The 12,500-nt window shown below is 45.9% G+C and overlaps 5 protein-coding genes and 1 pseudogene across 6 annotated transcripts in view; 4 read left to right on the top strand and 2 right to left on the bottom strand.

The window, feature by feature from the left end:
* CNE02140 (hypothetical protein) overlaps positions 1–1,886 on the top strand; it is a 2,490-nt gene extending 604 nt beyond the window's left edge. Inside the window, exons 1-3 of the mRNA XM_570881.2 lie at positions 1–663; positions 726–1,420; positions 1,473–1,886. The exon at positions 1–663 is cut by the window's left edge and continues 604 nt beyond it. Of these exons, the coding sequence (XP_570881.1) occupies positions 1–663; positions 726–1,420; positions 1,473–1,780 (1,666 nt within the window). The 3' untranslated portion in view covers positions 1,781–1,886. The remainder of the gene's footprint in view (positions 664–725; positions 1,421–1,472) is intronic.
* CNE02135 (hypothetical protein) lies at positions 950–4,159 on the bottom strand. Its single transcript, XM_024658526.1, has 5 exons — positions 3,410–4,159; positions 2,502–3,349; positions 2,384–2,444; positions 1,924–2,332; positions 950–1,877 (listed from the first exon to the last, which is right to left on the bottom strand). The coding sequence occupies exons 2-4, from the start codon at positions 3,149–3,151 to the stop codon at positions 2,294–2,296; spliced, it is 750 nt and encodes a 249-aa protein (XP_024514376.1). The 5' UTR covers positions 3,152–3,349; positions 3,410–4,159; the 3' UTR covers positions 950–1,877; positions 1,924–2,293.
* Positions 2,380–4,241, top strand: CNE02130 (annotated as a pseudogene).
* A 717-nt stretch (positions 4,242–4,958) lies between these two features.
* CNE02120 (conserved hypothetical protein) lies at positions 4,959–8,396 on the top strand. Of its 2 annotated transcripts, XM_024657209.1 has the most exons (14): positions 4,959–5,037; positions 5,978–6,021; positions 6,078–6,169; positions 6,246–6,305; positions 6,374–6,407; positions 6,465–6,485; positions 6,547–6,578; positions 6,633–6,842; positions 6,902–7,022; positions 7,077–7,235; positions 7,289–7,616; positions 7,667–7,791; positions 7,851–7,882; positions 7,944–8,396. In XM_024657209.1, exons 3-14 carry the CDS (start codon positions 6,107–6,109, stop codon positions 8,280–8,282), a joined length of 1,524 nt encoding a protein of 507 aa, XP_024512877.1. In that variant the 5' UTR covers positions 4,959–5,037; positions 5,978–6,021; positions 6,078–6,106; the 3' UTR covers positions 8,283–8,396. The 2 variants fall into 2 exon arrangements, with proteins under 2 accessions (XP_024512877.1, XP_570878.1); XM_570878.1 differs by lacking the exon at positions 4,959–5,037 and having other exon boundaries at positions 5,807–6,021.
* On the bottom strand, positions 6,049–11,529 carry CNE02110 (conserved hypothetical protein). The gene is made up of 15 exons (XM_024657208.1): positions 11,023–11,529; positions 10,916–10,961; positions 10,822–10,861; positions 10,699–10,773; positions 10,447–10,646; positions 10,374–10,387; positions 10,250–10,320; positions 10,151–10,197; positions 10,077–10,090; positions 9,897–10,014; positions 9,564–9,837; positions 9,436–9,514; positions 9,110–9,379; positions 8,807–9,030; positions 6,049–8,744 (listed from the first exon to the last, which is right to left on the bottom strand). The coding sequence occupies exons 1-15, from the start codon at positions 11,249–11,251 to the stop codon at positions 8,520–8,522; spliced, it is 1,926 nt and encodes a 641-aa protein (XP_024512875.1). The 5' UTR covers positions 11,252–11,529; the 3' UTR covers positions 6,049–8,519.
* A 145-nt stretch (positions 11,530–11,674) lies between these two features.
* Positions 11,675–12,500, top strand: part of CNE02100 (uracil phosphoribosyltransferase 1, putative) — a 1,785-nt gene continuing 959 nt past the window's right edge. The window contains exons 1-5 of the mRNA XM_570874.2: positions 11,675–11,950; positions 12,014–12,028; positions 12,090–12,127; positions 12,241–12,348; positions 12,450–12,457. Of these exons, the coding sequence (XP_570874.1) occupies positions 11,808–11,950; positions 12,014–12,028; positions 12,090–12,127; positions 12,241–12,348; positions 12,450–12,457 (312 nt within the window). The 5' untranslated portion in view covers positions 11,675–11,807. The remainder of the gene's footprint in view (positions 11,951–12,013; positions 12,029–12,089; positions 12,128–12,240; positions 12,349–12,449; positions 12,458–12,500) is intronic.

Genomic DNA, 12,500 nt, shown 5'->3' with positions numbered 1-12,500 from the left:
TAAGGAAGTTGACATACCCAGAGATACTAGGCCCGGCGAGAGGAAACGTATCATTGAAAGCTGGCCCGGTACGGAGGAAATGGAGAAGCGTTGGGAGGCAGAAGAATGGCTTGAATCCATCGGAGTCGACAAGGTCCCCGAGCTTGATCATCTCATTTGGAAATTTTGGCTTGATTATTATTATAAGGAAGAGGTCACACAACCTACCACCCCACCGGTTGCAGAACCCTCCAGCGATGATGAGCGCTCTTCAGCCGGTCCTTCCAATAGCCTTCAAGTCCCCGGCATAGGCAGTCGTGAAGAGAAAATAGCGCGTGACCTTCGCAATCTCTCAGCAATTCAAGCTATTCCAAAAAAGAGACGCACACCAGAACAACGCCTGTTGCTCACGCAGATACTCAATCGACAGCAGTGTCGGGAAAGATATCGGACCAAGAAACTTCTAGAAGAAGGAATGACGACGGCCGAGATACATGCTGCAGGCGGAGCCGATGTGATATTTGCAAAAAGGAATCAGGCGGAGTCATCAACCGATATGTTGGAAAGTCTTCGTGAGACGGGTATTAGTGATCGACAGCGATCGAAACGCCCTGAAATTATTGACTGTCTGAAAAGTCGTGGTCTGGATATCTTCGTGTACAATTCAATGTCGCGTTTCCTTGAGTGAGTCTAACACTAGTCTAGCTTCAATGAGTTAGGTAACGAGCTGACGAAGCTATGTACAGACGTGATGGGCAACCTAACCTCACTATCACATTATCAACTATTCAAGGACTCTATATTGACCTCCTCAAATTCCTCAAGCCTCTTGTCTTAAATTCAATCATCATTGCGGAACAATCGGCCGTTCAAGCCGGCCAATCGTCAAACGGTGCGAAGGATGACGACGATTTTGCTGTTATCTCTCTTCACGTTCAGCAAGCCTTGGCTTTACAATGTGCAGATGCCCTTTCATTCCAAGATACGAAAACTAGCATGACAGACGTCCACAGCAGCCCTGCAGAAGTTGCTGAGGATCATGAGCAACGAAGGTCACCAGAAGGCAGAAATAAGGGGACATCGGTTATTGAATATGGTTCCGAATACACTTGCTGGAATAACCTATCCCGCGAACTTTTCCCCCCAAATGATATCCCCTGGAGAGCACTTTCCTCCTTCTACAACCATCATCCAACGATACCCGAACCCCATTCTCTTGATGCCACCCCCTCCATCTTATGTTCCGAGTCAGAAAGCGACGCGGAGGATGAAGAAGATGCGATATTACATGACATGCTTCATAAGGTTGACATGGAACACGATCGTTTATACGAAGACAGCCTTTGGGAGGCCTTGGACTCGAATGATGTGGAATATGAGCCAGATGATAAGAATGGATCTTGGAACGGAGATGCTGAGAAGCCTAGTGAGACTGAACAAGGTGAGCTCTTCAGCGTGCTGCGACTCTTGATTGCTGATATATTATATGCTAGAATATATCAATCTTCATCGCCAAATCAGAGAAGATAGGAGGAAAAGAAAGAATGCAGCCTGGCGCAGAGCAAGGTATCCTTCCTCCCGTGGGGAACATCTCAACTCAAAAAAGGGCAGAAATGCCATCTCTGACGCCTTCATCGATGATGAAACTGAAGAAGGTCTTGAGGAAAGTTCAAGTGAGATCGGAGATGAAGAGACTCATGCCAGTGAGGAGGAGGAGGAAAGGGAAGTATCTTATGGCACTGTCCATCAAGGGGATGGGGAGACACAAGGGAGGGAACATCAAATGCTCGAAGATGCATGAGGGTTATTACGATGTGATGGGTCATCTTCGAATATTGTAGTTCCAGATGAATATAGAAGTCACTAATAGCCATTGAAGTTTGAGTGCCTTGTACGAGCTAACTTGGTCATCAACCACTAAGTACATCACGTTTATGAACTTACAGATGCGAAACCCGCGATCAGCGCCTAGTAATTAAGTTATATCTGATGTACGAGCGCAAATCCAATGCTTCCTTTTTCACTCGTTCGTGATAATATTACCGAAAACATTCGTCATTTTATAATTGGTTTCGTTTGACCTAGATTTCCTTCCATTTCACACAGTCTGCGGTTCTCTTGGGTGTGGCCGCAGCCCCAAATGCAAATGCGCAAATATGACTCTAATACCCATTTTCTTCCTTAGCCTCAGCATCCAAGCTCGTAAAATCCAAAGTGTTTTCCACCATTCTCTCGGCGTCTCTTTAGACATCAACCCCAGTTGGATAGACAACGGTCAACGGCTTCCAATTTTGACTCGCGTGGGTTGAGCTTGTTATGGTTTTCTGGATGGCATGCCAAATAATTGAGGTGGCTACCATCCCATTATACGTCATGAGCATTTGTTAAAAGATGGTTCACCTACAAGCAACCCAAATGCAGGCATCGCAGTAGGCATTGCAGCAGGGGGAAACATTCGTTTCCAGCTGGGTCCAGTCAGATGTCAGCTTCATTTTATAATAATCAAGCATCCTCGTACTTACTAGCTCTGCGATATAGGGTCTCTTGAGCCTGCAATCCGGAACATTGGAATTTCTGTATTTAAAGGGGTAATATCCATTGGTGAATCACCAGGGGCTGTCCATTGTGGTGGTCCTGCCGTAAGTGGAGAAGTCTGCTCGTATGTTGGGCGAGAGGCAGCCCAGGTCTTATTAGCCTTAATTTTAGGAGGCTGCCTCCCTATCGGTACTGTCTTCGGCCTGACTGTCATCATGGTTGGTAACGTGGGCGTCATGTTGGAGGACTCGGGGGCTGTGTTCCTCGAGTAGTAGCTTTTCACATGAGAATTTGGACCCTTGTCTTTCTTCGATTGGCGACTGGTTTTGGATTTTGGCGAATGACCAGAGCAGCAACATGACATTATGGGACTTGGATTTCCTTGGCAATCGGTACAAGTGCAGGTACAGATGCTGCTATTGGATGGCAAACGGACCGAAGCTGGCGCAGATCTGACATTTGGCCGCCGAGGTTGCGACGATGTTGAAGCCTCCCTCCAGTTAAGAATCCTCTCCTCTTGAACAGGAGTGAGGTATATACTGGAGTGTCCAGCTCCTGTTATGACACCTTTGTTGAACGCCCCAGGTATTTTGGTTGGTTTTGCATATCGCGGCGAGGCCGGATACTTACTTGGCATATTATTGTACTGCTGAAGACCGGTGGCGTGGCCATCAGTAGAGCACCTTGAGTAATCGGCCTTTTGGTTCAAGTTTATTTGAACTCGTTTTCACTTTTTGGGAATGAAGGTGTAGTACGGTTCCGTCGCTAAGTAACAAGCAGGTGACTTCGAAACAAGTCTGATGCGCCAATGTTTTATGCTAATATGCTTGACACACTGCGATGGTGTTAGGGGACTGTGTCAAGGAACAATAGAGGAGATATAGGCGCTGCTCACTGGAATTTGATATTATGATGTAGGTCCAGATTTGTAAGTGCTTGAGCTCGGGAAAGATCAGTAATCATATATAAGGATAAGGACAAAAAACAGATCACCCGAGGGTTTTGAATTTGTAAACAAGTAGGACGAAGAGTAGTGGAGCCGATCCATAATAGTCCTCTTCTTCGGTGGGAGGTAATAAAGCCAAAGAAGCTTAGTAGTGGTCTTCGACTCCGACGATCCTAGAATAGGACAACAAAGGTCTCCGTTTTTTTCATCCGTCACTTGACGCACTGGTTTGCGAAGACAAAGGCTTAAAATAGGAAGGCAGCAGTAAACGGAGGGCTTCCAAGGAAGGTATATGATGATGAAAGGAAGATCAATAGAAATAGCGGAAGAACTGAAGCGAAAGAAATTGCCATAGTTTCCATGCCTCGATTTAAGTGTGTGCTTAGTAGCTAGGGGCGATAATGCCGTGCTTTGTTGGGTCGCTGGACGATAGGACGACGGAATGAAAAAAGACGACAAAACTGCTGATCATCCGAGGAGGGAGCGCTCAGGTTTTGCCTTTGAGGCTTTTTAAGTGGTGATTTGATGGAGGAGTTTGTAGGCGGGAAGAGTAGAAAATAGAGAATATTGGGAGTGATCTGCAGGAGGATGGAAACATTCCTTGGGTCCTCCGATGATACGGAGCGAGAGGTTCAGAAATCGGAATGTAGCCGTATATGGCTAAGTTTGAGCGTCTGGATAATGGTAATTGTAGTATCTTTAGGTACCAAAAGATCTAGTAGTTCTATAGGAAAAGAGGATAAATAAGAAAAGAACATACATAAATAATAGTAAATCGGGACCCATTCGGACCTCAAATGAAATTAATGCACGGCGCATAATAAACCCAAACGGCGACGATACATTCCGCTGGGCAACTGGCACCATCGTGATCATGATGTCGTGCATGATGTAGATAATAATGCACTTGGTCACACAACACAGTCACACAGGCACATTCTATCAATGTCCAACAACACCCATCAGCAGCAGGTCGTGAGCGATCGGAGTGCATCCTTTTCACAACATTGGTTGATCGCTGAATGAGACTTGGCAATTGACGAGACCCCGCTGCTCTTTTACAGCAGCATTATTTGAGGAGGCTGATGATCGCAGGCTAGTTGTTGTCAGGATGTCTGTCTCTATCCTTCTGCACACGTGTATGATCATGCCTTGCACCGACCTTTCAACACAGGTGGCTTCGTCCGACGCCGACGGAGAATTTGATACGCGGAAGGGAGAACAAAAGAACGTACATGTGTCTAGTTGATCACTCTTCTGATGACTGATGAATGGCTTCTGTTGTCTTTGTTCCAACCTACCATTGACACTGATCTCCTGGATCTCCATGACAAAGATTCGCCCAACCAGAAGGATGGACCAAGTAATCCCGACAGTAGTTGATGTGAACCAGAAAGCCCATGATCATTGAATAATATGACCCTTGTAGGCGTGTTGCTGTCTATATATAAAGAACATCTTAAAACCCATACCCTCAAAGATTACACACGATCTCCAACCGAGAAAGATTTTATCTCATCATACTATTCTACAAACACTTGCCAGGCATAAGACATACAGCTTATTTCAAAGATACGGTGAGCCTTTGTTCAGTTGCCACGCTACGCCATTCTGGTATTGTCAGCTTTTTTCTGCGTACATTTTTATCGGAAGATCTGGATGGTTTACGACCTCCTATACTCTATGCTCTCAACTTGACTTTTTTGCCTTGCTTCTAGTCTTTATTGCCAGAGGCGGCGAAGCCATGGAGTAATCTATCTCCACTATCTTCTTCGGTACCGTGTGTGTCATTGTCATGCGTATTATCTCCAGTCTTTAATGGTAGAAAGTGATATACGTTTTTTTTTTTAGCGAGTCTGAAAATGTTGAGGGGGTGGGGGGGTTCCTTCTTTTTCCGTCTTTTATGACGTTCCCTTTTTTCTCCGTTTTGGTAATGGGCGAATCACCTTCCACGACTGAGCATGGTTAGGCTGCGCCGCATTGTGGCAGCTGCTGGCTGCCCCCCATGTAGCCTTTTGATAGCCATGTAATATGCCGCGAGGAAGTACTAGGCGCAAGTTGCCTTGCCTTTTTCTTGTTGTTTGTGTCTCTCCTTTACTCAGTTTTCGAGTTAAAGATCTCGACTTCTTATAGAGAATTAATACCGCTCTTTATTATTATCCGTGGTCGATGTTTTTATCAGGGTATTTGTTTTGTTCCGTTCGCAGGTGGTGACCGATATCATTTCTCCGGGCGCCGGAGTGTGGGGATGCGATATGACGCACTTGACCCGTCCTTGGCCCCTGACGTCTGACGTTTTCACTTCATCCGCCTTTCTTCACCGGCCATTCGGGCCACACCTTTTTTATTACGGCGGGAACTGGAAACTGGAAAGTATAGCCGCTGACGTTCTCTATCCTCCCCTGTTCCTCAATTGCTCGATTGGCATTCCGTCAATGATGTTATTATGCGGGGCCGGGGCTTTGCCGATGGCCGTCTGGGACTTCTTATTACAATCTACAATCCGTCCCTCCACAGCTGCTGAACGTGATATAACCCACGAACATTCAATTTCCGCTCTTGTTTGTTTTTTTATTCTTTTCCATCGTCACATCTTGAATTTTGATATCACCTTCAGTTACACCGGATTTATCCATAAAGTACAATATGAGCAACGAGAGCGGAACCAACAAGAGTCACCCCAGCGCGAAGGCGCCTCAGAAGACCGTGGTGCGTGCAGCGTAACGATTTGATGACGGAGAAACGGTTCCCATGGCCAATCCGCTGACCATCAAGGATTTTTCAGCTGAACTTGGGCAATCTTCCCCCAAAACCAAAGGCGAACGAGCTTCGACAGAACGCTAATGTGAGTGGTTTGAGTTTCCGACTATTTATAATCGCCAGACCGCTGACACATCAGTTGATTCTTAATAGCAATACCCACGAACACCATCTAGGGTTAACCCAAGTGAGTTATAATGCTGTATAATGCCACACATGTATGTATGCTGATCCATATCTGAAGACCAACCTCCTTGGCCTGCTTGTGCGTCCTTCAATTCCAGCTCTTGAGTCTGCATCACCCGATTCTAACGAATACTCTTTAGACCGAGGCTACCATGAGTATTCTTTTGCTCACGTACGCAACCATTTTAGTAGGCTGTAAATGATGGCTGATTCGTTACATCGTTAGGCTACCATGGGCGTCCGACTCCCTACTATCCTTGGGAAGGCCATCGACGATGTTTGGAAGTCTGTCAATCAGGAATACGACGAGGACCGTATCGTGGATCTTGTAAACTGCATCGGAAGGATGGAGCACTTGATGGGCGATCTCCAAGGAAACAGCAAACTTCGTCCAATCATTGACGATGGGGCGGGCGATATTGCATTATGGAACAAGGTAGGACCTCATATTCTTTGAATAGGTCGTACTGCAGTTAACTCGACTATTTTACTAAGGAAATCGCCAAATTCTTCAGAGGCAAAGATTTCATGAATGCCCCTTGGCTCTTTGCTGAAGCTTACAAGTACCGAAGATTGAGAGAATGTTTCTCATTGAGCAAGTATTTTGTCGAGTACGGTAAGTTGATCCATGAATGGTATGTGACCGAAATAAGACTGATATTGTTGTCAGACGTCTTCTTCCGTCAGAAATGCGACACCTTTTCTCGCTCCAACCAAGCTGTCTTTGAGCTTTCCCAACGATTCTCTGAGTCTCAGACCATTGATGCCAACTTGTCAGAAGAAGAGCAGTTGGAGAAGAAGAAGTTGCTATTCCTCGAGTTGACGCAAGGTGAGTGTCGCATGGCAAATTGTAGCTCTTTGCAGCTGAACACAAACGATTAGTTTGTCTGTGGGGTAATTCCACCGACTTGTCTCTCCTTATCGACATGACTGAGGATGATATTAAAAAACTGCAGTCAACTGGCGGTGACCATCTTGCGGCCACTGAGAAGAATATCCTGGGCAATGATCTTCATAAACTTGCAAATTACGTTGCTACTTTGAAGGGAGGCCGTATCGATTTTGTGTTAGACAATGCTGGCTTCGAGCTGTATTGCGACATGGTCTACGCCGATTGGCTCATCCAAAGTGGCATTTGCAGTCAGGTAATCTTCCACGGCAAAAAGATCCCCTGGTTCGTCAGTGACGTTACCAAAAAGGATTGGGACTGGTACGTGGCCATGGCTATGATGTAGACATTTGTGATTGACAGCAGTTTAGGATCCTCAACTCTTGTGTTTACGGTCATCTGTTCGAAGAAGCTACTGACGTCGAAATGGACTCGTTGAGGACCCTTGGTCACAGGTGGAAGAAGTACGAGAAAGAGGGCAAGTGGAAGTACGAGGGTGAGTGCGGTCAGGAAACCAGGAAACTAAGCGATGACAAGTAGCTAATTGACTCATAGCTCACCCATTCTGGTGTACCGGATATACTTTCGTGAGTCTTTGACCCTTTCCTGTTTATTTGCGGAATGATTATTGACAGGAGATGCTGTCAGTGGGACCTCCATTCTGAGGCACCTGATCTCTTTCAGTATCTTTCCGAATCAGACCTTGTCATCTTCAAGGGTGATCTCAATCATCGCAAGCTTACATACGACTGCCATGCTCCTTTGGATACTCCGTTCTCTATTGCTATTGGTCCTTTGGCCTCAGAGGCTGGATCGCCTCCTGTCTGCTCACTCCGAACGATCAAGTCTGATGTCGTGGTCGGTATTCCAACTGGCGTTGGAGAGAAACTCGACGAGGAGGAACCCGGATGGAAAATCTCTGGCAAATACGCAGTTGTACTCTTATCTGAAGGGAGGAAAGGCGAGACTCCTGTCTACAGCAGTTAAAGAAAATGCGTGGGGAACGCTGTGAATTATGGAGTTAATTATCGATCTTTGGCGGCGATTCTTTGTAATTCGTATCTAAGCAGCGAGTAAATCATGTATAAGAGGTAATGGAAGTACTTTTTTCAACTGATCGCCTAACTGTATTAAGAGCGGTAGCATATAGTGCCCAACTTACCATCGGCGCTCTTCATGCGATACTGGATGAGTAAATAAATGTATAACAATCGATAGACCTTTTCAGCTTAATTCTTTTGGAATCCTGCGATCGCCTTGCTTCGCTTCTTCCCCAGAGAACTCGTCGACTGTGTAATATCCGGTCAATGGGAGTTCAGTAGTTCTATCCCCATTCCTGGGTACCTCAATCTGAGCTTCTAGGTCTGTTTGTTCCTGGGCCTCCCCTTCAATAAGCCCTGCTTGGAGCTTAGAGCGCCTTGTGCTATATGATTTGGTCCAAAGGGTTAACTAGAAGGAGCGCAATGTTCAGTCGGCCATTTAGAGAAGCAGGCAATGTCGGCAAAACTCACGACAAGAGATCCCAAGAAGAAGGCACAACCGATGATCCAGCATTGCCTAAAAGAATTTGCAAACCCTGTCATGACTTGGTCTTTCATTGTTCCATCTGGCAAATTCTGAAGAGCGGCATAGTCAGAGGCGGACCTAGGCACAGTGAATTCAGTCCCATATCCTGGAATCTTTGCGAAGCGAGTACGGAGGTTGGTATTCAAGACTGCGGTGAAAACAGCCAAGCCTAGGAAATATGTTCAGTACTGATCTATCATACGACACTCAATTTGAAGCAACTCTGAGAAAAAAGATAATGGACACACCAATACTTCCCCCCATACTCCTTGTCAAGGAGAAAGCACTCGTAGTAGCAGCCATCTCTTTGAGCGGCATAGCCGCTTGCAAAATTAGCAGAGGAGATTGAAGGCTCAACCCAATGCCAGTGGAGGCAATGACCAACAAGCCCTCCTGTGTTGCGTAGGAAACATCAGCCGTGTAGTACTTATAAAACAGTCCAAATCCAATTGCAGCCAACGCATAGCCTATCCAGACAACAGGACGAATGATACGGAGACGAGAGTTGATCTGTCCAGCTGAGATGGGCCAAGTTAGCGCAAATTGACTTGAGGGTGTAATAAAATCGACCTACCGACCACAGTCATCCAAGCGACAAGAAGGGCATAGGGTAACAAGTGAACCCCTGACTCAAGAGGTGTATCGCCTCGAAGCTGTAATGATTGTCAGTCCATTGTGGCGACTGGAATATGTAAATCCCACTCCTTGTAACATTTGCGGAAGTAAATAATTAGAAGGCAGGAAAGCGATGGCGTGCAGGGTCGATCCAAGGAGGAAAAATAGCGTTGTCCTGTTCTTGAACATTCTTGAGGGTATGATAGCGTTACGTTTGGTCATTAAAAAGTTGACAACAGCGGCGACAAAAACAACAGCGCCTGCGATTATAATGCCGTATGAAGTTGGGGTATCAAAGCCGTAATCAGCTGCTCGGGAAAAGCCAACAATAAGAAGAGCGCATGAAATGAGTAAAAGAGCTCTGTAACCGATTGATTAGTAAGCTTATAATTGTACGATAGTTGACACCACGGCACTCACAGTCCTACAAAGTCGAAAGTGGCTAAAAGTTGTTTGAATGTAAGCTTGCGAGTAGGATTAAGTTTCAGAGTAAATATGAGAAGCACGAATGCAAGTCCACATGTGGGAAGGTTGATGTCTTCATTGAGATATTAGTAATGTTCAAATGTTCAATCGTCAAACATATGGCAATGCTCTTACAGAAACACCATCTCCTGCGATTGCATTATCTTAATCGAGAACTTCCTTGTTTATTTCGCTATCTAGAAACTCACCAAGACGCTTTTTCGGTGAGAACTCCGCCAAGCAGAGGACCCAATACCTGCAGGCACTTTGATTAGTCACAGTTATAGTATAGACGATGTCAATATTACCGCAGCTATGCCCCATGAAGATCCCAAAAGCCCTTGATACGCTCCACGCTTTTCAAGGGGGACGATATCCGCTGAGCAGGCGTCAGCAACTTTGTGAACTATGTGGGCCAAGAGCCAAGCTTACAGACAATAATGGAGCTGGGATGTGATAAATGTTAACAAACATCATTAAATATAGATGGAATTCCGTGACCTACGTTAATCCAATGATAGATCCACCGCCTAGTCCTTGAAATGCTCTGGCGATAATCAACCAGCTCGAGCTTTTAGCGGCACCGCACAGTGCAGAAAAGACGGTAAAGATCACAATAGCCGCATACAGCATTGGCTTCCTACCAATGATGTCTGAGACACGACCATTGAAAGGAGTCTGGACTGTCGAGGACAGCATGTAGGCCTACCAAAGATTGGTCAGCAACTGTGTCATTCAGCAAAGACCGATTACATACCGTGCCCACCCACGAATACTCCGAGGGTGATGAGTTGAGATCTTCTGCGATAGTAGGGAGCGCTGTTGCAACAATCTATTTGGAAGGATTCGTTAACGACAGTGGGTCGATTGAAGACCTTACCGTTTGATCCAAGGCCGCCAGAAAAAGTACTAGACCAAGACTAATTGTAAACAATAGAGTTAGCCTAGACCTTGAGACACATGGAGATACTTACGCAGGCATCACCAAAGCCAAGTTGTTTTTTGGCATGTCCGGCACCTCTTTTACGAGCGTATATCAGTCCACTGTACTCTGAGCTCAGATGATACGGTGGGTACCAACCGTTATCACCCTCTGTCAATCCTCTACCATGCTTCCGAATGCTGCCCAATTTCCCTACATTCTCCCTGGACACTATAGTCGTGTCGCTATCCGTTCGTCCATATTTCTCCTCTTCCAATCGTACCTCGCCAGGCACAGTATCTTCTGACGTCCTTTTGTTGTTGACAACTATCGGTGTTGGATGATGTATAAGAGAAGGTGATTGTGATGATCCGGCAATGATAGTCATTGGAGTAATTTTATTTTGAGTTACTGATAGTCTTTGACAAGTGAAATCGATACTGCTTTCCACCTAACTCGACAATAAAGTCGGCGAACAATAAGCCACCTCGAGTTTTATTTTACACGTGGAAGCTTGACCGCCTCAGATACCGTACGATAAATCCCCTTACGTTCTTTTCGAGAGTCGTATTGATTATAGAGGGTGCGATGTGGGGATAATAGGCTGATGAAGGGCGGAGGATAGTGTACTAAGCTTTCGGTGGTCTGGGTAACATTTGCCAAAAACTAGTCTCGGATATGGCCGAAGGCGCAATAAATAATAATTGACCGATATGATCGGATCAGGTAGAATGATCACGTGACTGTATTGTTGATTGGAAGGGCAAGTTTTATAATATGAATGGAGAAGCCAGGCACACCACAGGCATGAACGAGGCCGGAGGATTCTCCAGAAGGATTACCACAGCAGCTAATCCAACGGAAGCTTCTCCCCCTCCTTTCACCGCTTCTATCTTCGCTTTTCGCCAACCTAGCTCCCCTTCTCCAATTTCGTTGCTCGCATTATGTTCACCAACATCACGACATGTCTCCCTGCATCTGGAAGCAACGTCCATAAGGCCAAGCTCCCCGATAACGCCTTCGTTCTCCCCCCCACCTCTCAGCTTCAGTCGCTCCTCACTATCATCCGCGATGAGACTACCCAAAGGTAAGCCCTGCTCCGTACTGTCGTCCTCTTCTCAATTTGGAAGTTATAATAATGGTACCGTAGGGGTGACTTTGTCTTGTGAGTGACGCGCGTATCTTCATTAGCAGTTATTTGTAGGGACTTACCCTTCCTGGGATAGTACTTCAGATAGGATTATCAGATTGCTTGTAGAGGAAGGTGAGTTTTGGAATGGCATCTTTCAAAAGCTTGCCCATTTTACAAAATTGCTTCACGTTATCAAAGAGATGGGGAGCGCCGGGAGAAACACAAGCACTGATCGGGTTTGGCAGGTCTCAACCACCTTCCCGTACTCCCTAAAAAAGTTGTCACTCCTGTTGGCCGCGAATTTGAAGGTGTTGCTTTCCAGGGGAGAATTTGCGGAGTATCTATCATGCGAGGTAAGTTTCAAAACGAATGCGGCGGCAGCCTGGAGATCTGATCTCATTCACATGTGCCGAACCAATCAATGAGTTTTAATGCTGATATCGCCTTATTATAGCTGGAGAGGTGAGCGTCTATGGTATTTGGCCCCAATGATTACTATTAGAGG

Source organism: Cryptococcus neoformans (genome assembly GCF_000091045.1).
Source record: "Cryptococcus neoformans var. neoformans JEC21 chromosome 5 sequence".
Taxonomy (NCBI): Eukaryota; Fungi; Basidiomycota; class Tremellomycetes; order Tremellales; family Cryptococcaceae; genus Cryptococcus; species Cryptococcus deneoformans.
Note: the sequence above shows the minus strand (reverse complement) of the source record. Positions and strands in the feature narration are given on the sequence as shown.